The sequence below is a fragment of the Arvicanthis niloticus genome, chromosome 3 (genome assembly GCF_011762505.2).
Source record: "Arvicanthis niloticus isolate mArvNil1 chromosome 3, mArvNil1.pat.X, whole genome shotgun sequence".
Classification (NCBI taxonomy): Eukaryota; Metazoa; Chordata; class Mammalia; order Rodentia; family Muridae; genus Arvicanthis; species Arvicanthis niloticus.
Genome location: NC_047660.1, coordinates 85,529,497 through 85,549,441, shown reverse-complemented (window position 1 = coordinate 85,549,441; position 19,945 = coordinate 85,529,497). Strand labels below are relative to the sequence as shown.

Here is a 19,945-nt window from a genome sequence, read left to right as displayed (position 1 = left end):
AAGACCTGAGTTCAATCCCTGGATCTCATGTGAAGAAAAATAAATAAGAGTAGTGGTACACGTTCATAATCCCAGCACCAACTAGTTGAGCTAGAGATATGCCTGTATTCCTGGAAGGAAAATGTGATGCTCTTAACTCCATTTTACAGCCAGGCTACATTAGGTTCAGATGTATCAGCTCAAGGTCATTCACTTATTAGGTGGTCCACTGATAATGTGGATCATGTTCTGTTTTAGAAATACCTAGAAAACTGCACAGGTTATGTCACATGTCCTGTTTTCCCTGTCTTTGTAGGATGGATGAGGGTGATGTCATGATCATGCATCCTGGGATCATATGCATCATGGTGAGACTGCTGCCTCGCCTATACCTGGATGACCACCCACAGGTATCTTCTGATGAACATGTGCACCTTGTCTCTGTTACCTGGCTGATCTGTGGCATGCCTTCCACTGTGAGACTTACTTCATTCTAGTGTACTATGATTATCAGAGCCATCCCTGGGCAGAACCTATGGAAGGGTTGTGTCAGTGTGTCTTGGACCCTTGATAGATCTGTGACCACTTGCCAAAGGGCATTGAAAGCTGTCATTCCTGTGCATTAGGAAACCTTCTAAAAGCAATAGAAGAAAACAATAGAAGAAAAAAACATAGTTGAAGGATTTGGTTCAGCTTTGCTTCATCTACAGAGGGCATTCGTTTTAGGAAGAAATGACAGCTAATTGGTGCTCATGACATCTGAACATAATCGTGACCTGGTACAAATTCTGCAGGTTCTCTGAGACTTGAGAAAAGGGAGTGTGGAGGGGACTTATTGGTAGGGATGATACTGGCCATACTAAGAAACAGTGGTGTCTGGTGTGGGAGTAAAAACAGACAAATATGGTCCATGTTCATGTTCCCTGGTGACATCACTTACTCTACTTTCTGTTTTCCTGGAGAGCAATGACCAAGTGAGCATGAAGCTGGTGAAGGGAGAGATGCAGCATAGTGGCACAGAACATGTTGCATCAACAGGCTACAAAGTTAGTAATAACTACACCATCACAGTCCCGAGTCATGGGATGATACAGACTTTGTGTATCAGGGACCCCCTAAGCTTCCACAGCCCAGTGATAGGTAGTCATTGTGGGTTGTAGGCACACTTTATGATGTTCAGACAGTGAGTTTGCCTGGCAATGTGAGTCTATTTTTTAAAGCAGCGTATTCCTCTTAACACTGTGTGTCAACAGGGTTGGGATATGGTCCTCATGATACTGGCTGGGATAGAACCCCACAGAGACTCTTTCACTAATGAATCCAGCACATCAGGGGGCCAACACATGAGACAAGGGACCACTGAAGAGCTAACTCAGCTTGGTTGTCTACCTGTGTTCTTGTCTCAAGCTCTCAGTATGCCCTGGGTCTCTGCCTCAGAACCATCTGCATCTGGCCTCTACCTGTGTCTCTATGTGGGTTCTTGGGAGGGAACACAGCAGACCAGGGCTCTCCAAGGCACAAAAGCAGAAGCTTCTAGAAATTTGTCTGGAACAAGTCAACATTGTCTCTACGGCATTTCATCATTCCAAATGAATCAGTCACAGGTTCAGTTTAGGCTCAGTACAGAGGGAGATAGACACTCCTTTACCAATGTGATGTCTCGCTGGGCCTCAGCTTTAAAGACCAGCTTCCTTCAGCATCTAATTGACAGATTAAAGCACTCTACCCTTATACCATGTGCCTTGTAGCCAATGAGTTACCTGAAGCCAGAGATCTTTGCTTCTGTACTTTAATGCCTAGCACATACCTCTCTTAAGCATACTGGAGACTCAACACACATTGGATAGCCCCTTTATGCCAGGATTCCAATATCAGCCGTCTTCCCAGAAGTTCTTAAAAGTCCATGAGCAGCTGTTCCCTGCCCCATTCTGCAAGTGCTTGAGGATCAGGGGAGTTATGTGGTATCCGAAGGTCATCTAATTGGTGAGGACAATATGTAAAACTCACCCAGACCTAACCTGACCACATGCTCAATGAGTGGGTTTCTGATCATTGTAGCTCCTATGGAATGCAGGGACATGCACTGGAGTGGTGCATTTTTGTCCAGGACATTCACCTTATCTTGAGGCTGGCTTCTTCAGCTGTTTAATACAGTACTATGAGAATGGCCATGTCAGTGGTCTGGGTGTCTTGGCAGTCAACCTGATATCTGCGTTCGGCAGAAACTCACCCCAGTGATAGGCAGTGAAGAGACAGAGCTGATGGGCCAATGGCTGGCCTGCTGCTGCTCACCCCTAAAGAAGTGGCTAAACCCCAGCATTCAGATGTTTTGATCACTCTGTGACATCAACCCCACACATTAAGAATGCAAATAAGAAATCCATTTGGCACAACCCTTTTCTTCTATTCAGGTCAATAAGTAATTGAGGAAAAATCCCAATTCATCTTCACTGTTTCTCAAATACAAATGAACATAGAGAAGCATTTTCTCAGATATTTTCTACAGATGCCAAACCAGCAGCTATTAAAAGATGGATAATTACAGTAATTAATTTCTGAAGGGGGGTGGGCAGAGGAAACCTCATGCTAACAGATAGAATAGTAAATCAAAGGAGAAGTGAAACCACACAAGAAATCTCCGAAAGCAATCTGATTCTAAGCTCCGGCAGACCTTGCTGCCGGGAGAGAGGAGTGGGACTTCTCAGTAGATGGCAGTGTTAGGAAGGGATGAAGAGATGCTCCTGCTCAGCTCCTGAGGGTCTGTAGCCCCATCCTAATGTTCTCTCCACACCTCATCCGACCCTGAGCCTTTCTCCCTTCTGCTGAGAAACAGATGGTATCAGAGTCTTTACTGACCTTATGGGTGTCCCATTCTGGTCTATTTCCAGTCACAGCCAGATTCAGTTTGTTCTACGTGCAGCCCTCAAAAATGCCAACACTGTAGGCTGCTCTTGGAAATGGATAGCCTGGCTCTTTCTCTGCCTCTAGCATTTTCACCCATGTTAAAAACCAGGAGGTAGGAATTTAGTTGTGCAAAGGGAAAAAATGAAATTCAACTCAGTTTCTTGATCTTGGAAATACCCAACCCACTGCAAGATGCTTTCCTTTCCCAGCATTCTCAGCAGCTGCAAGGGTCTGGTACTGCAGGAACACCGTTGTGGGTTGGAGTCCTGTTTGGTTAGTTGTTGGCTGAGGGATATTTGCTTATGCACGGGACAGCTGTAGTTCTGGGGATTGGAAGACAGATCCAACAGAACAGAGTTGACTATACTTAGCCTGTGTGGGAGCAACCAATGGGGTGGGTTTGCTTTCATGAATGACTGGAATCTTCTAGCTTGCACCTCTAGCTCTTCAGAGATGAATGGTACCAGAACTTATGCTCTGGCTTTGGGGATGGAAAGGCAGAAGTCATAGGAGGTAGCAAGGCAGCACTGAGCTGGCTGAGAGAGGTTTGTCTACAGGCATAGTGAGACATACTGACGCTAGTGTGAAGGCTTAAAGAGGCATGCCCACCCCCTCAAAAGAGAAGGAAGGGAGGAGAGGCTCAGACACTGAGAGGGACTAAGGAAGGGGCATATTTGGTCTTGTTCAGCTGTGTTAAATCATGTGAGTTAGTCTGGGAAGGTTAGCCATAATGTCAAGAGTCTGAATGCCAAGTTGAGAGATTTGAACTACCTTGGTTTACCAAATGTGGTGACCACAGACACTTCTAGATTTAATGACCAAGTACTCTAAAGGTCTCTGTAGACAGTAGGCCACAGTTGGGCCTCTTGAGTGCCATCCAATAATCACAGAACCATGGGGGAAGTTAGGGAACGTCTTTACCTCTCATTCAACAATATCATTGTTCTTATGACAGTTATGAAGATGAATGAATGCTAAGGCTGTGGCCATCTGACTTTAATTCAATAGGGGAACCACACCGACTTAGCCTTCAGGCATATTTATGTTTTTGTGCTGAAAGCATTAAATGAAATATAATCATCAGATTTTAAACGCTTCGTTCAATGAAGGGATAAAACATGAAGTCCTTGCTTTCTAAGTTAGTGTCTCTAAATGTGAACTCTTATTAGGCATAGAAGTTAAGCTTTGTTTTCATGTTATGAATTTCATACTGACCTGAGGAATTTTTAATAACTTTACTGCAGTGAGCTACAGACATATTATCTTTAAGCCTCATCTTCCACGAACCTTCATACAACACACTTAAACCTGTCAGCTTTCTCCTCCTTGCCTTTCCTTTATTTGGAAAGTTATTTACATTAGGACAAAATTTGATTTTACCATACAAGGTCCTTCCTTGTGCAAAAGCATTTTTTTTTTTTTATTATTTAAAGTTTTCAACCTCCTCAACTTTAACTGTTGCTATTATGGTTACTTGATGGCTCTTTTGTGTCTTAGTTTTCCTTAAAAATTTAGAAAATATTCTTTTAAATAAAATAATATATTCTAATGAAAACTGTTGTATATACACAGGTAAAGAACATTAATGATCTTGGAGACATTTGCTTTTTGTTCCTACCAAGAATAATTGAATTAAGTAGTTAGTTAAATATTTAAAAGACTCAGCATAACAAGTGCTCAGCTATTGCTTTTGTTGACGCTTCTCTTGGGCCCACAAGGGAACTCCCAACAGAATAAAGTTTGACATCTCTGTCTTTATTTTTGTCTGTCTCTTTTACTTTAAGGCAGACACATGCACAACTCTGCACAGACATTCCAGTCACTTAAGGTGTGACTGCATGAGGTTATTTCAGACTTAGTCAAAGCCAAAGACACAGAAATAAATGATTGTTCCAAAGCTGCAGTCACCTTGGATTCCAGGAACCGCAAAGCTCCCCAGGACAGGCCGTCTTCCGTGTGAGGCAGTCCTTGTTAAGGATGAGACTGTACCCCAGAGCAGAGCCAACTTCTCTATCCAATAATGAGGACTTCTTTGGACCACCCTGTAGCAGCATAAAGGAGGATGCTCAGGTAGACTTCATCTTTACCAAGACTGCATAATTACAAGCACCTCTTTCCTCTTTGCCTAATTCATTTTCCATCTAAATATAAAAGGCCAGGTCAGTACCTGGAGATGGCTACCTTAACATTGGAGCCCTCTGTCTGTTTTTCTCAAAGTGTTACATGGACCAAATCTCCTCTATGTCCCACCTCACTGTGATCAAAGATGGAGCTTCACCTGTCATCCAAGTTGATACCTTTGATCTAAATTTCTGGTTATACCGTGAGCTACAAGGAATGGGGTTAACTTAACAACGTCAGTTTATGGGAACACTCATATGTTTTTGATTTTGTATAAATAAGGTACAGACAGACATAACACCCCTGAGGACAGGGTTATATATACAGCCATACATACACAAAACACAGGCCACTGTTCCTGAAGACATTGTAGCTTGAATTTGGATGCACTACCTGCCATTTTTAATAGACCACTGATCTAATTATTTTAGCCATAGCATTAAGTAACCCTTAATTTTGAACCTTCACTTCCAAAGATGTGACTCTTACAAGAACCGAGGAAAGAAATCAGTATCTCTTAAATGAAAGCAGAGAGAGGTCTAAGGAGAAGGCTTCCCATGCAGACCCGGGTTAGTGACCCCTCTTCAGTAGCTAGTCTGCAGAGGGAGGCACCCATACATGGGGAAACGTCCAGCTCAGCACTAAGATGCAGAAATCCTGGTGTCAGGTCCACAGTCTTAATGAAAGCTTTAGAACAGGCCAACTTGGCTCAGGCGTACCACAGTCAGCTTCTGCCCAGGGACTGAACTGTCTCAAGTTCTCCTCTGCTTCCTGCTCTATCTTAGGGAACATCAGAACAATCTTTTCCTTCCATACTGAATTTTGTTCTGCTCAGGAATTTTTAAAGAAATATGTCCAAGGAAGGTGATAAAGATGGAAGAAATAATAGGTCAGAGAGGAGAGAGGAAGGAAGGGTTGAGAAAAGTGAGTTCCTCCGAATTAATTTATTATCAGTCTTGACAAAGCCTCTAAAATTTTCTTAGTGGTTATACATACACATCTATTGTTAAAACAATATCTGCCTTTTAAAGATATTTTCTAACTTCTTGAGAATTGGCGAATCTCATAGTTTTGCTTCCAGTTGTTTGGGAGGTTTTTGGTTTTTGTTTTTTTGTTTTTTATTTTTTGGGTTTTTTTGTTTGTTTTTGTTTTTTTGAGACAGGGTTTCTCTGTGTGGCCCTGGCTGTCCTAGAACTCACTCTGTAGACCAGGCTGGCCTCAAACTCAGAGATCCGCCTGCATCTGCCTCCCAAGTGCTGGGATTAAAGGTGTGTGCCATCATTGCCTGGTGCTTCCAGTTGTTTTAAAATTACAATTAAGTCTGGCTAATACAAATAAATTGGCCATTTATCATCTTTATGTAGTTCAGTGTAGACAAAACAAAGCAAAAACAAGTTATGATGTAAAATGTTCAGTGTTTTGTCTCAAACACTTGAAAGTTGATCTGCCACATTCACCAAACATGGCACCTACTGGTGTCACAGAGGTCTTTCTCAGAACATTTCCTCCTGCCTTAAGATCCTGTTTCCCATTTTAGTGTCTTTCCATAGTTTGGTAGGATGTGTACAGTGGGGGAGATTTAGGTGATGCCTGTGGGAGAAGCTTCCCTGGGCTCTCCTCAAGATACTGGAGGAACAGAGGAGAACAGGGAAGACTGCTGGCTAGCAACAGTTCTGAGAAATGCTTTTGCAAGTAAAAGGATGTTCAGCAACTACCCCAGAGTAAACCACTGGGACGCCAGTTAAACTGAGAGAGAAGCTCAGGTCCCAGGAAGGACTCAATGACATCCACCCATTCAGGCAACATGGATGACTGAACAAGAACCTGTGCTAGTCCCTGACCCTGATCCAGATGGCTCCTTTTATCAAAATGGTTTGTCCTTGGGCCCCCACCCAAAGGTCCCCTCAAGAAATAAAAAATAATTTATTCTGAATTAAATGTGAGTAGCTGTGGTCTAGGGACACAGATTCAGTGTTCCTTGAATGACACTTTCCACTATAAGCATAGTCACATGACTGTCACAGCCATAGCACAAAAGCCATTCTAAGCACGGCATCTCCCAGTTACTTGGGTGAGGATGGCAGGTAGGTGAGTTACCACAAAGGAGGCAAAAGCCTGCTGTGAGTTTTAGATGGCTATTTGATGACATTCTTAGCTTAGGAGTTGGTGCAAGCTAGCGGTCTGCTGACTTGATACATTTCCAAGGCTTTAACTGTTAGATGAAAGGAGTTAAGTCAGACACAAAGAAGGGTAACAAGTTGACTTTCAAGGGGATTCAAAGTAGCCCAAACAATTTTTTGGCTCGGGATCTGTAACATTCCAACTCCACAAGCATGAATATTTTAATCAGTCAATGAGCGTTGTACAATGTTCAGTATAGATACGGCCCCCACCCCAGGTTTCAGACAACAGTGGGCAAAGTTAACATTGTTGCTGAGTGCTGGGTGTACATTCTCAAAGTGAGACCTGGGGCACTTGCTGTTGGCCAGGTTTCCCTTTTTGCGAGTGGCATGGTCAGGAGAGAGCATTGAAAAGTTACCCAGCCAGATACAGGCATCTGGGAGACTGTTGCCTATCTCCACTCTGCAGTCTGAGATGTGTCAAGTATGCTGCAGAGACCTGAAAGCTCTGGGCAGGGTGATAGCTGTGGAGCCTTCCTGCATAGCTCACTGGGACAGACAGGAGAGACATAAGCTGTATGTATCTGTGAACTCGTTTGTGCCTAAGTTTAGAAAGGGGTGTCATTTTCTGGAATTTGCCCATGTATTTCAAACATTTGAACTAATCATATGGGTTTCAAATAACTAAAATATTGACAGTGCTAATGGCTGTGGGTAGCATTAGGTGAGGGTGGGTGATTGAAAAGAGCTATTTTCTCCTACAAGGAACTTGGTAAAGATCCGTGTTTGTTAACTGTATTGCAGTGGTTATATTCTGTGTTCTCTGCCTTTCCCACTGATTGATAATTGCCCAGTAAACATTTCAGGCTCTACTCAGAATCCAGGAGGCCTCTTGGGGTGATCTATTAAGCAGAGCAAATGGACACAATTTTACATGGAGATAAATAGGTTGAAGGGCTCGGTGGGCTTGGCGTGGTGGGGAAGACATTGTAGTCAGCTGGGATTCATGTGGCCAAAATGGCAGATCTTTTTTTTTTTCTAATTTCTTCTATAGTTTTTTTTATAGCAGATCATTTTTTTTCTAGTTTCTTCTTTTGCCATTTTCTGTTTTTGTGTGTTTGTTTGCACCTCAAGTTCAGCTTTTCAGATTATTTTTTTGTGTCTAGGGCACAAAAATTGTAGACTCAATTTCTTGGGAACACAGATCATGAGAATGCATTAATAAAGGCAGGTAATAGGGAATGGTAAGGTCTCTGGCCACAGGAGATAAATTTACCCGTGTAAAGCAGCTCACATTTGACTAACAGTAACAATAGAATAAGAGCAAACTGCACCTAGCAAACTAAACACTTCTATGGCAATCCATCTATGGCTTTTCTGAGACACCAAGTTCTCCTCTACACAGTGACTGCAGCACCATCCTCAGTGAACCAAGGGCTTCAGAAGACAGCCTGAAATGGCACTTGTTCTGATAGTCGTTACCGTGATCTAAGGAAACTGATGGAGGTATTTCGGGTGTCAGGGCCTCATCTACACAGTGGTAATGGTTCCCACTGAGAAAAGCAGTGGAGAGGAAATCTAGGAAGCTTTAGCCCCGTGTCCTATCATGTACACGCTAGGTCTGTGCCTCACCTCTCATAGTTGGCTTTTGAGAGCGAGGTCATGGCATAGATAATCCATAAATGTTCATTGGAAGGTAGTGCAGTTCAGTTAAACATCAGTCAGCACTGGAGTAAGAGATGGCAAGAGAAGAGGGGAAGGTTCCTACAGCCAGAGCGATGCATCAGAATCCACAAGTCAGAGCTCAGTGGGATTAGCAGGTCCAATACCTAGGTCTTTTAAAGGCACATTCATACAGGGAAGGAAAGGACAGAAGTGGAGAGTCTGTAACTACAGGGCACATCTTTGTAGTCTCAATAGGGATCCAGATGGCACATGGATATTCCACTGTGGGAGGAAGTGAGTCCCCACAGGCAGAAAGCCAGGTTCTGAGGTTTGACCTAGTCCCACTTACTCAGAGGACTCACTGGAGTCCTGGCATGCAGCATGTCCACAGAGGAAGAGAGGGCTTGCAAGTTCCTCACTCCCAAGCTTGGGTCCTGCGACATCCTCTAGGGTACTAACTGGATGTGTGACACCCTCTATACAATGGCTAGGAAACTCAGTGATTTCTGATGTCAACTATGTTATTTCCACTCTGCCTATGAACAGGTCTGAGAGGGAGAGGAAGACAGGAAAAGAAGGACAGGATGATAATATCTCAGGCGGCAGTGAGGGTGAGGGGAACAGATTCTTGGGAGACAGGGTTCAGTAAGACAACTCATTTAATTGGGGGTGGGGGGGGGACAAAGGCTCTTTAAGCCTTTGGGAGCTATTGAGGTGGGTTACACCATTGGTTGGGGCCCTGGCGCTGGGGATGCCTCATTTGCATAAGAAAGAGTTTTAGGTCCTTGCTGAACATTATAAGGAAAGGGCAAGTTTAATCTGGCTGCCACTATGTGACCTCCTCTGGTGTGGGCAAAGGTGGGGGTGTGCAGGACATGCAGGCCTGGGGCAGGGGATGGAGTGGTTACAGCTCAGCTGCTCTTTAGACAAGATTTCCAGGGTTGGACATGACTCAACCTCACTCCTGAACCAGCTCCCCTCAGCTCCACAGCTCTCCCAGACCCAAAACTGCACCAGAAGACAGTGAGTGTCTAAGCATTTATCAAGATTGAGGTCAGTGCTGGATTTTCAGGCTTCCTAGCTCTTCAGGACTGGCAATCTGAGGCATTCGGGGCTCTATGCTACACTTGAACTCTTCCACAGTTGCTGAGCTGGGGGCAGGATCTATCAGAAAGAAGAACAAGCTAGGTACCTTTGCATGGTGTCCAGAGACACCATGTTTTCACAGGTATGCTCTGTGACCTTTAGATCATCCATTCTAGGCTCTGCTCTTTCTTACCTCAGGCCTTTGCACACACTAATTCTAAATTAACCAAACACACTCCTTCCAGCTAGCTCTCTCTTCAATATTCTCTCTTCAATTGATCCAGATTCTTTGTCAGCTCTCTGACTGGGGTGTACCTCCTCTCTAGAATATTCTGTGATTGCACTTATTAGGCAGATACTGTGTATGAGATATAGACACTAGGGAGAAAGAATTATAGTCAGTTAGAGTTGTAGTCTCAGGCTCACAGTTTTGGAGATCTGAAGGATGAAACAGTGGAGAAGAGAGAATAGAAGAAGAGATAGTGAGGGGAAGGATGAGACAGAGGGAGGAGCAATAGGGGGAGGGAGAGCAGAATTGAGAGACGAGGAAAGAGGGGGGGAGGAGGTGGGAGGGGAGGAGGGGAAGGAGAAGGGAGGGGAGGAGATAAACGGGTCACATTGTGACACTAACAACTGGAATTATGGATGCAGTGCTGGTGTGAGAGTAAGAAATATGTCTTGGATGAGATGACATGTTGATTCCTCTTGATGATAAGTGGGAGATTTAAAAGACAGGACTGGGGCAGATGTGCTCATCTTTAGGTATTAGTCAAAAGGGGGCATGGAGTTTTCAGTAGAGGGAGTTAGGCTATCCTCATCCCCAGAGTCAGGTGGATGAAACAGAGGAAGAGAGCAGGTATGTTAGTAATGTATTCTCTTCTGTACCTGACAAGAAGACAATCTGGGGGAGGAGGAGCTCGTTTCAGCTTCGAGTTTAAGATGGCCTATAGTCCGGCCCACCATATTTCATTCGTGATCAGGAAGCAGAGAGATGACAGGAAGTGACACCAGGCTATAAAACCTTCAACCTCACCTTAATGACCCACTTTCTGCAATGAGGATTAATCTCACAGGAGTGTCCATTCGTGGCTCATAGGCTCCATATGTCCATGTGCTACCAAAGATAGCTAGAATGTGGCTCATCACTTACTTCAAACATAGGACTATATTATTTTTTGGAGGGGAGGGTAACTTAACTGTGTGGTTTGTAGACATGAACTCTGTACATGGTAGCTTTGTTTTGCAACAGCATAGGTGGATATGGTAAAGGGCCAAGTGGTTTCACAGCCTTCCAAACAACACCATAGTCTGTGTGGGAACAAAGTGTTGAAGCACAGGAGTCTGTGCTGAACATAGCACATGGAATCCATGACAGCCAGGAAGAGAAAAACGTTTGTAAATATGAGGTCATAGGCCTTTGCTATCAGGAAGCTTGGTTTTTGTACACATGGGGTCTGGGAAGAGGAAGGTGGAACAGAGGCTCATTCAGTCTGTCCAGGTACATCCAGAAAGAGACTTTAGACATGGATTCTGTTGTCCCAATAGGAATTATATTCCAGCATCTAGTTTTATCAATTTGATAGAACCTAGACTCATCTGAGAAGAAAGTATCAGTTAGGGATCATCTAGATTAGACTGGCCTGTGGGCATGTTTGTGGGGGATTCTCTTGTTTATGTTATTTAAGGTGGCAAGACAGGCCTACTGTGGGTGGTTCCATTCCCTGGGCCAGGGGGTCATGGGTTGAATAACAGCAGAGAAAATGAGCCAAGCACTAGCATACATGTATTAATTCATTCCTCTCTGGAGTTGACTATGGGTGTGATCAGACCAGTTTCTTCATGTTGCTACTGTCTTGACTTCACTTCGTAGCACTTCATAGCATCAAAAGAAAACTAAGATACACTTAACCCGAGGCCACAAAGCCTCAAACCTAGGATGCAGTTGGCACAAATGAACGTGCCATGCTGTGGCAAGATGGCAAATCCATGCCATGGAACTTAAGTAAGCAAATGGGGGTGGGGCACAGCAGCCTATGAAGTCCTGCTCTCCCCAGGGCTCCTGCGGCACTTGCATTTTTCTTAAAATTTTTGGTAGCAAGAAGAGCAAAGATCATAGATAATCTGCTATCTCCTTCCCCAGATGAGAGATGATTTCAACCAAATGGCTAATCTAAATATGGATGAATGAAAGAGTTCTCTGTGAGTTCTGGAAGACGCTGACTTTGGGTGTAGTGATCTTATGTCAGGGCAGCACTGTGGACTTGTGCATCTCCACGCCAGCCTCCTTGGATAGGCTTAGCTCAGTGAGCCCACTTTCTGTTACTGTAAGGAAGTGAATGAGATGCTGACTTTGTTAAGCAGAAGAGATGTAAAAGCTGTGGTTGTGGTACTGGAATTAGCTCTGCTCTGGTGAGGTTCTCTTGACAGATGACATCCTAGCGGAGGGAAACGAGAGAAAGTGAGCCAATGGTACGAAGTTGGGATCCCACAGAAAGTAGGCTAATTCCTGCTGGAGGCCCAATCTCCAATGACACATCAATTTCCCACCTGTGTCCTTCTCTTAAAGGTCCTACCACATCTCACACCTCCATCATAGGAACCAAGCTTCCAGCTCATAAACTCCTCAGGGGACAAGCCACATCTAAATGATATCACCATCCCACTGAGACCCAGTTCTTTCTAGACTCTATGGACTTAATGATATTGAGCAGGAAAAACACTGAGCAGAAAGAGGGAAAAGAAGAAGAAGAAGAAGAAGAAGAAGAAGAAGAAGAAGAAGAAGAAGAAGAAGAAGAAGAAGAAGAAGAAGAGCAACAAAACAACAACAACAACCATCACCCAGAATGAACTTAAGTCTTGTTAGGTAGAGAAAGTAGAAACCATCGTAGGGCCACCTCACAATTGCTTTGTGAATTAGCTTTGAAAGTCCAACCCGCCAGCCTGCCTGGTGACCCCTGATCTTACCTCAGAGTCCTAATTGAAGCACCTTCCCCTTTCCTGCGTTGGAAGTAGTGTGCGTTAGGGAAATCAATCCATTTGCAGAGGGAGAGACCAGACTGGCTTCCTGCTACTGCTCATATTTTCACTAAAACCCCATTTTACTGGAACCAGCATTGAAAAAAAACCCTGCACATTTTATTCAAAACAAGACAATATTGGTATTGATGGGGCTGCGGCGATCATGAGGACAATCAATTGTGACTCCTCCATTATGGGGTATTGAGCAGTTTTGGAGTGAACTTGTGGCAACATTAGACAGGATCAGCATTTTCCCTTTGAAAATTTTTTCTTTTTTCCTTTTTGCATATTTAGATTGTAATTATGTCTCTGGTTGGGGGAAGGGAACAAAAACACACAGAAGAACAAAGCCCCAAAGCAATAAGTAAATACTTGCTGGTAACAAAAGAAATTGAAGATTGGAGACATTTCTCTTTAATTCTTATTAATAATACATTCTGATATTATCTTTGCAGCTTGCTTCATACAGCCTGTCTCCCCAACTCTCACTCCAAATTAAAAGAACACAGTTACCAAATGACAGCCCAGGTTCTGATAGAGAGGATGGTCTATGTGGGGGATGCATGAGGTTCTCTCTCTACCATTGAGTTTGGAGAAAGGAGGAGATGAGTTTCATATGGATGCTGAAAAAGACATCAAAGAAAGATTTAGAGTAACAAGTCAGGGAATCTGAAGCATCCCCACACAGAAGAGGTACCAGCAAGGGCTCTGGAGGTGTTTGATACATAGTATCGTCAACATTGTTGCTTTTAGAGTCTAACCCCTGTTGGGCTCAGCGTGGGTGTCAGCAAGCTCAGACCATCTGACAGAGATCATATTTAAACACGAAGCCTAGTATCATTCATAAATGGCTTACATGTGACCCTCAAGGGCTCCTGTGGTAGAAGCTCTATTCTTACTGAGGAGGTATTGAGGTGGTGGGGCCTTTAAGAAGCAGAGTCTAGAGCAAGACCACTGGGGACACTGCCTATCTGGTCCTTTTATCATCTCTGACTGTCACACCTTTGTGTGACCTCCCACCTTTGCTTCTGTCCTTGCCATAGTACCATCTGCATGTGACAGTCAAGTAGGGATGCTGCCATAATTAGAGCCATGCTCTTGACTCGGCAGACACACAATACAAGCCAAATCGACCTGTTTTTATATACAGTACCAGTCATTTCACTACAGTGACAGAAACCAGGCTGATGCTACCTCTTCCATGTGATGAGATACATCTTCAACATCAGCTAGCAGTAGTATCGACAAAGCAGTGACATTTTTGAATGGCAAAATCCTACTCAGCAGGAAGGTCATTGAAACCATTCTAACACACTTGTGTGCCTCCCAGATTTTAAGTCAGAAGGTAACTTACACATGGAACATTAAAAATCTGGAGGGAGCTTCAGGACAAAACAGCTGGCCAAACAAGCCTAAGGCCAACCCCTGAACATGAACATCTGTAATCCCAACATTCCTCCTACTAGGAGATGGGAAGCAGAAGGACAACCGTGGAAGCTTGTGTGCCAGGAACAGCTGGGGGGGGCGGTGGGGGGGGAGACAAACAAACAAACAAACAAAACAAAACCAGCAGCAAAGAACTCGTTTTAAGAGAGAAAGTGAAGACAGAAATACTGAAGTTGTCCTCTGACCTCCACATGTGTACGTGGAACACCAATATGCTCATTCACACATGAGTGCTCTCTCTCCTTCTCCTTCTCCTCCTTCTCCCTCTCCTCCCCCTCCCCCTTCCCCTCCCCCTCCCCCTTCCCTTCCCCTCCCCCTCCCCCTCCCCCCTCCTCCTCCCCTTTCCCTCTTCTTCCTCTCTCTCTCTTTCTCTCTCTTTCTCTCTCTCTCATACATACACACACAACTAGTGGCAAATAATATAAATATATTTCTTTCTTCATTGAAACCCATGTGCTGTAAAATTACAAGCCAGTGGAGGACCAGTCTTAGTCATTTTTTTGTCCCTTGGTGACAGGAAGATAAATTTGACTGTGTTTTGACACTCAAATGGCTGTACCTGGAAGATGAGGTAGTGAGGCCATTTTGAGCCTGAATTGCAGGGCCATCATCAGATCCATGCCAGGTTGGCTCTGAGCAATTACTTTCTCTGAGCTCAGTTTTCTCATATGTAGAATGGAGATGTCTATGACATCATGATTACACAGGGTATCCCTGTTGAATGCTGGGAACACATCCTAAATACTCAGAAGTTACTGATGCCACAGACAAAATGTGGGCCTTAAAGTAAATATCAGGCTGAGCCTCCCTTCTACCTTTTAGACTCTACGAAGTGTGCTCATGGCTATGGTAAACATGGCTTCTCCAGGACACTGAATCCTGTTGTTGTGTAGCCCTCACTGTGCACAGTTAGTTCCTGGCTTCTCATCCATATCCCCTTTAGTCTGTGAATCTCTTGCAAACAGGCAGTGTCTGCCTTACCTGTGCAGGGCCTCTTACTCTTGAGGAACAAGAGTAAGAAAGGAGCAGAAAGGCTTCAAGGAAACCTCCATAGAGGATAAAAGTAGCAAATGTCTGTGACTTGGAGAGACCGGATGCCAGGACTCATGAGAAAGACATCACACAGTGTACTTACGACTAAGAGACAGCCAGAGGAGATGCCAAGGTTGGGGATGGCGTGTGGAGGCAGACGCCTCAGTGTGGAGCCGATGACGAGCTGACCTGTCAGCCTTCAGGATGGCTTAAAGAAGGCAGTGACAGTGTCTGCCAGAGCCAGTAGTGTTGTCCCTGCTGCTGCCTCTGTCTCTTGGTCTCTGTCTCTGTCACCATCTTTGCCTCTCTGTGTTTCTATCTCTGTCTCTGTTTCTCCATCTCTGTCTCTCTGTCTCTATCACTGTTTCTCTTTTTCTCCATCTTCCTCTTTCTTTATCTCTATGTATCTCTGTGTTGTGTGTGTGTTATGTTGTGTGTGTGTGTTGTGTCTGTTGTGTGTGTGTTGACTCTTTCTGGCTCATTCATCTAGGTAGTTCCTATCTTTTGTACACAGGGCTACAAACTAAGATGCAGAAATTCAGTGAGTCAATTCAGTGAGCTTGGGGAATGTAAATTGCCTCCAGGAACAGTGGCTTCCTGATAGAAGGCCATAAATTGGTATGACTAGACTTTTCCACCCTTCTCCGAAGCTGTAAGTCTTGGTTTTAATATGAAATATTTAGATTTTTCAGTGTTAGCAACAAATTCAGAAAGTTTCCTCAGTATAAATGGTTCCAACATCACATTTCTGAGGATGACCCAGACCACTACCTGCTGCTGTGTAGCCCGTAGTCTGAGTTGGTGGCTGCCCCCAGTAACTGGTCTTGCCTGGCCTGTCATTGCAGGTGAGGTTAGCATTCCGAAGCACAGAAGAGACAGGTGCTGAACAAGTGGCTGTGGTGGGCACAGATGGCCTCACAAAGCCACCAAGAGGACATTGTGCTCCCAGACTTACAGCTTGCTTTGGTTGTTTCTCAGCTTTGCGAGGAGATCCAGTGTTCTATGGCCCGTCACCTCTTGTCCCTGGTGAAATCGGAGAAGAACCGCCAGGTGATGTGCACGGCAGGGATGCTACGGACGCTCATGACCTTTTGCCACAGGACCCTCAGCACTGGTGGCAGTGTCCTGCACTCGATTCTCATCAGGATCTTTGAAAAGCTTGGTTCCCAAGCCATCGAGCCAGATGTGCTAAGGTACTGCATGCACTAAGCATTAAACACCACAGAGCCCGTGGCAGGATAAAAGGTGTACTGAGGACAATGGAGTCTAAGGGGCAGGCAACCTCATTCCCCCCTCCTCCATTCCAGCACCAGATGCGTATGTACACAAAACAGACATAGCCTCATCTGGGATGCTCAGGGGAATGGAGATCTCAAGGATATGACACTAGAGCCCTGAGCTAAGCCCTGGATCTAGAGGCCAGACTGCAAAGAGCGGGGCTTGTAGGGGCAGTGGCCAGGGAAGCATGGAGGGAACCAGAGGCAGGAGTCCCACTAAATCCTGCACACAGGAAGAATAAAAAGGACTCAGGAGAAGGGACAAGAATGCAGAGGAGGGACATGCACCATGCAAGAGAGCTTGAGTCTTTTAAAACCCTTACTGCCCTGGAGCAAGACAGAGAGGATGGCCCATGTTCATACTCACCTGCCTGCTATTTCTGAGGAAGCAGAGGCTATCCCCCCCAGCCAGCAGGTCTGGGACCCAAGGGCTAGAGCAACCCCTCTTAGTCACTGTCAGCCCTGCAGGATCAGGCCACCAAGCTATGCATCCAGGGCATCTCTTTAGAACGCTGTAAACAGCCTGTGACATGAGCACTCTCTTGAAGTTCCCAGCTTCACTAACTCTCAGCTGGATAACAAGGCAGGGGCAGAGTTTCTTCATGGCTTTTGGAAAGTGTATTTTAAAGGTGGAGCCATGAACACTGGATGTCTAGGGAAGTGGTCTGGAAAAGTTTGCCTGCGACATATCTTTACTTCCCTCTCTTCATGTTATGGTGTTTATAGACAATTCCTACGCCTTGGAATTCGCCCACCTCGGTCAGCTGCTGTGAAAAGCCCCCATTGGTCTTCTGGGCATGAAGACACACCTGGGTGCTCAGGTGAGGAGAAAGAACAGAACAGGTTGCAGGACTGAATAGTTAACATTTTTTTTTATTCCCAATGAGTGATTGTTCATAAGACAAAAAAGTGAGATGACATTAAAGGTCTTTTTTTTTCTTTTTCTGCTGCTCAGTTGTACAAACAAAATATACACAGGGGTGGGCACCCTGGAGAAAAGCAGATCTAGGTGAGCATCTGCCCGACCCTTTATATCCAAGATCACAAAACAATGATTCTGTTTCCTTTACAACCCAAGGGGTACCAGGTGCTGTGCTGGGCAGAGCTGCACAGCAAATGTATTTTAAAGGTGGGACCAGAGCCTCCTTCTTCTTGTAAAGTTCATAGCTCAGGAGCAAAGTGAATCACTGAGAGAAAGCACTGGATAATGCCCAGAGTCAAAATGCCATTTTCAGGGAAATGCCATTTCAGGGAACACATTCATAAAAAAGGACAGTGTAGACACCCCGAATGCAAGACCAAACAGAGCACCAAGTTAAGCAAAGGCCAACTGAGAGTCGAAGGTGGAGAATTGGGCTTGGAGCTGTCAGCAGACTGATACGGGGAACAGAGCTGCTCAAGACACTGTTGAGCTTGCAAGGGGTGCCAGCTGGGTTAGCAAACCCAATAGCAGCTTCAGGTGCCATGTCAGGAGGAGGAATGTGCTGGGATTAAAATAAGTCACTTAGACCTGGTTATCGGCACCATTCCATGGCATCTAAACCAGCAGAGTCCAGGCTGGGGGTCCATTTGTGCCTGGTGGCTTTTGCAGGATGCTCCATCAGGTTGTGGCAGATAGATCTGAGCTACTGCAAGAACAGGAGAGAACTGCATCAGGCAAAGACACATCTTTTTTCTTGTGTTCTGCCTCAGGGTCATGTACAGATACAGCTGTGAAATCTACAGATGCCAGCCCACGTTCTAGAGGGGCTCAGGACCTCAGGTCCTCGTGGACCTCCCAAGATTCGGCCACAGCCCTCCAGACAACACTGAGCCTCATCTCCATGACCTCCCCTCGCAATCTGCAGCCTCAGAGGGCAGCCTTAACACCATCATTTGTGGAATTTGACATGTCTGCGGAAGGTTATGGGTATGGAGAAGTCTCCTACATTTGGAAAATGATTTACTCAGTACCCCTGATGATCTATAACGTTGGCTACAAAATTGTGGCCTCCACTGGTCCTTGTTGCTCAAGCAGAGATGTGTTTAAGTAGTAGATATCCCTCTATTCGACAGAGAAGGGCAGTGTCTAGCCATGGAGGACCAGAGCTGCCTTCTTCCCTCCTGTACCTGCTCTAGAGTGTTCTCCATCTTGTCTGGTCTCCAGTGAGGATTCCTCCTCTCTGAGTATCACACCAGCACCAACTACTTTCTGTTCTTGGAACCTTGTGGCCTAACATGGCATATAGCCTCAGAAGTAGGATGGAGCAGGGAAGTGTTACAGCCTGATGGTTGATGCAAGGGGTTGGCATGCAGTCCAATGACCTGCAATACTTTACTATTTCCAGCTGTCTGTTTACTCCAACCTTGTCTACGGTCATGGGGACCAGCACAGAGCACTCCATCTCTGGAGGGACTGGATCAGGCAAGTATTTTTGCAGATGAGGATCCTTCAGCCTGCTACATTTGCTCATACTCTCTTAGAGCGGGTATCCTACTTACCTTTGCGTGGGCTCACAGCCAGAGGCTCAGGTAGCATTGACAGCTCCAAGATGCTGTATCTGAGTCTGAGCCATTCATTGTATGGGAGCCTGGGATAGCCTGCATCGGAGCATCAGCTGCTGTCAGCTTTCTCTAGAGAGGAGTATAAGTTCCTCCATCATCAGGAGGTGTAACCATGATACATGGTTTCTGGACATTAGCTTGGACCCTGGGAAGGCTTTGTAAAGCATGGCACTAAGCTTACAACAGATTAGGCAGGGAAGTGTAAGTTCCCAGAGGTGCCCGAGCCCAGCATCCCCCTATTATCAAAGCCAGGTCCCAGGTTTCAGAGAGAACATGGTTGTTCTACCAGTTCAGGACAAACTTCCTTTCTGTGGGTGGTACCAAGTGTGCTAACTTGTCTGCCGATGCTGGGCTAATGGGAACAGTGGCCCCATTGGAACTGTCAAGCCTGCTCTGACATGAGAGGACAGGGGGTTTCCTTGGCCTAGGCTATTTCTTTACCTTAGATTTAATTGAGCTCCTCTATGGAGCCCAAAGCCTGACTTTCAATCAGTTGTAGAAGCTCAGTTATTGTGAAGCCTCAGGGACAGCAACTTCTCTGTTCCCTTGGAAAGTCTGCAGGGACCAGAGAGGTTTGAAGTAACAGGGCTCAAGGTTTACAGGAATATCACAAATTTCCCATGAGCCTTCTTACCCTGGTGTGAATCCTGAGGAGTGTCCTGTGCTTGGTGGAATTGCAGGACTGAGTGTGGAGTAGGCCAGATGCAGTGCTGGTAGGCAGCCCAGCAAGGTGCAGTCAGAGCTGCCTGGGGT

The 19,945-nt window shown here is 45.2% G+C and overlaps 1 protein-coding gene across 4 annotated transcripts in view; it reads left to right on the top strand.

The window, feature by feature from the left end:
- Nucleotides 1-19,945, top strand: part of Wdfy4 (WDFY family member 4) — a 228,359-nt gene that overhangs the window by 62,092 nt on the left and 146,322 nt on the right. For all 4 annotated transcript variants that reach the window (XM_076931448.1, XM_076931447.1, XM_076931449.1 and 1 more), the window contains 5 exons: nucleotides 296-389; nucleotides 16,350-16,564; nucleotides 17,375-17,469; nucleotides 18,341-18,557; nucleotides 18,976-19,052. In XM_076931448.1, the coding sequence (XP_076787563.1) occupies nucleotides 296-389; nucleotides 16,350-16,564; nucleotides 17,375-17,469; nucleotides 18,341-18,557; nucleotides 18,976-19,052 (698 nt within the window). The remainder of the gene's footprint in view (nucleotides 1-295; nucleotides 390-16,349; nucleotides 16,565-17,374; nucleotides 17,470-18,340; nucleotides 18,558-18,975; nucleotides 19,053-19,945) is intronic.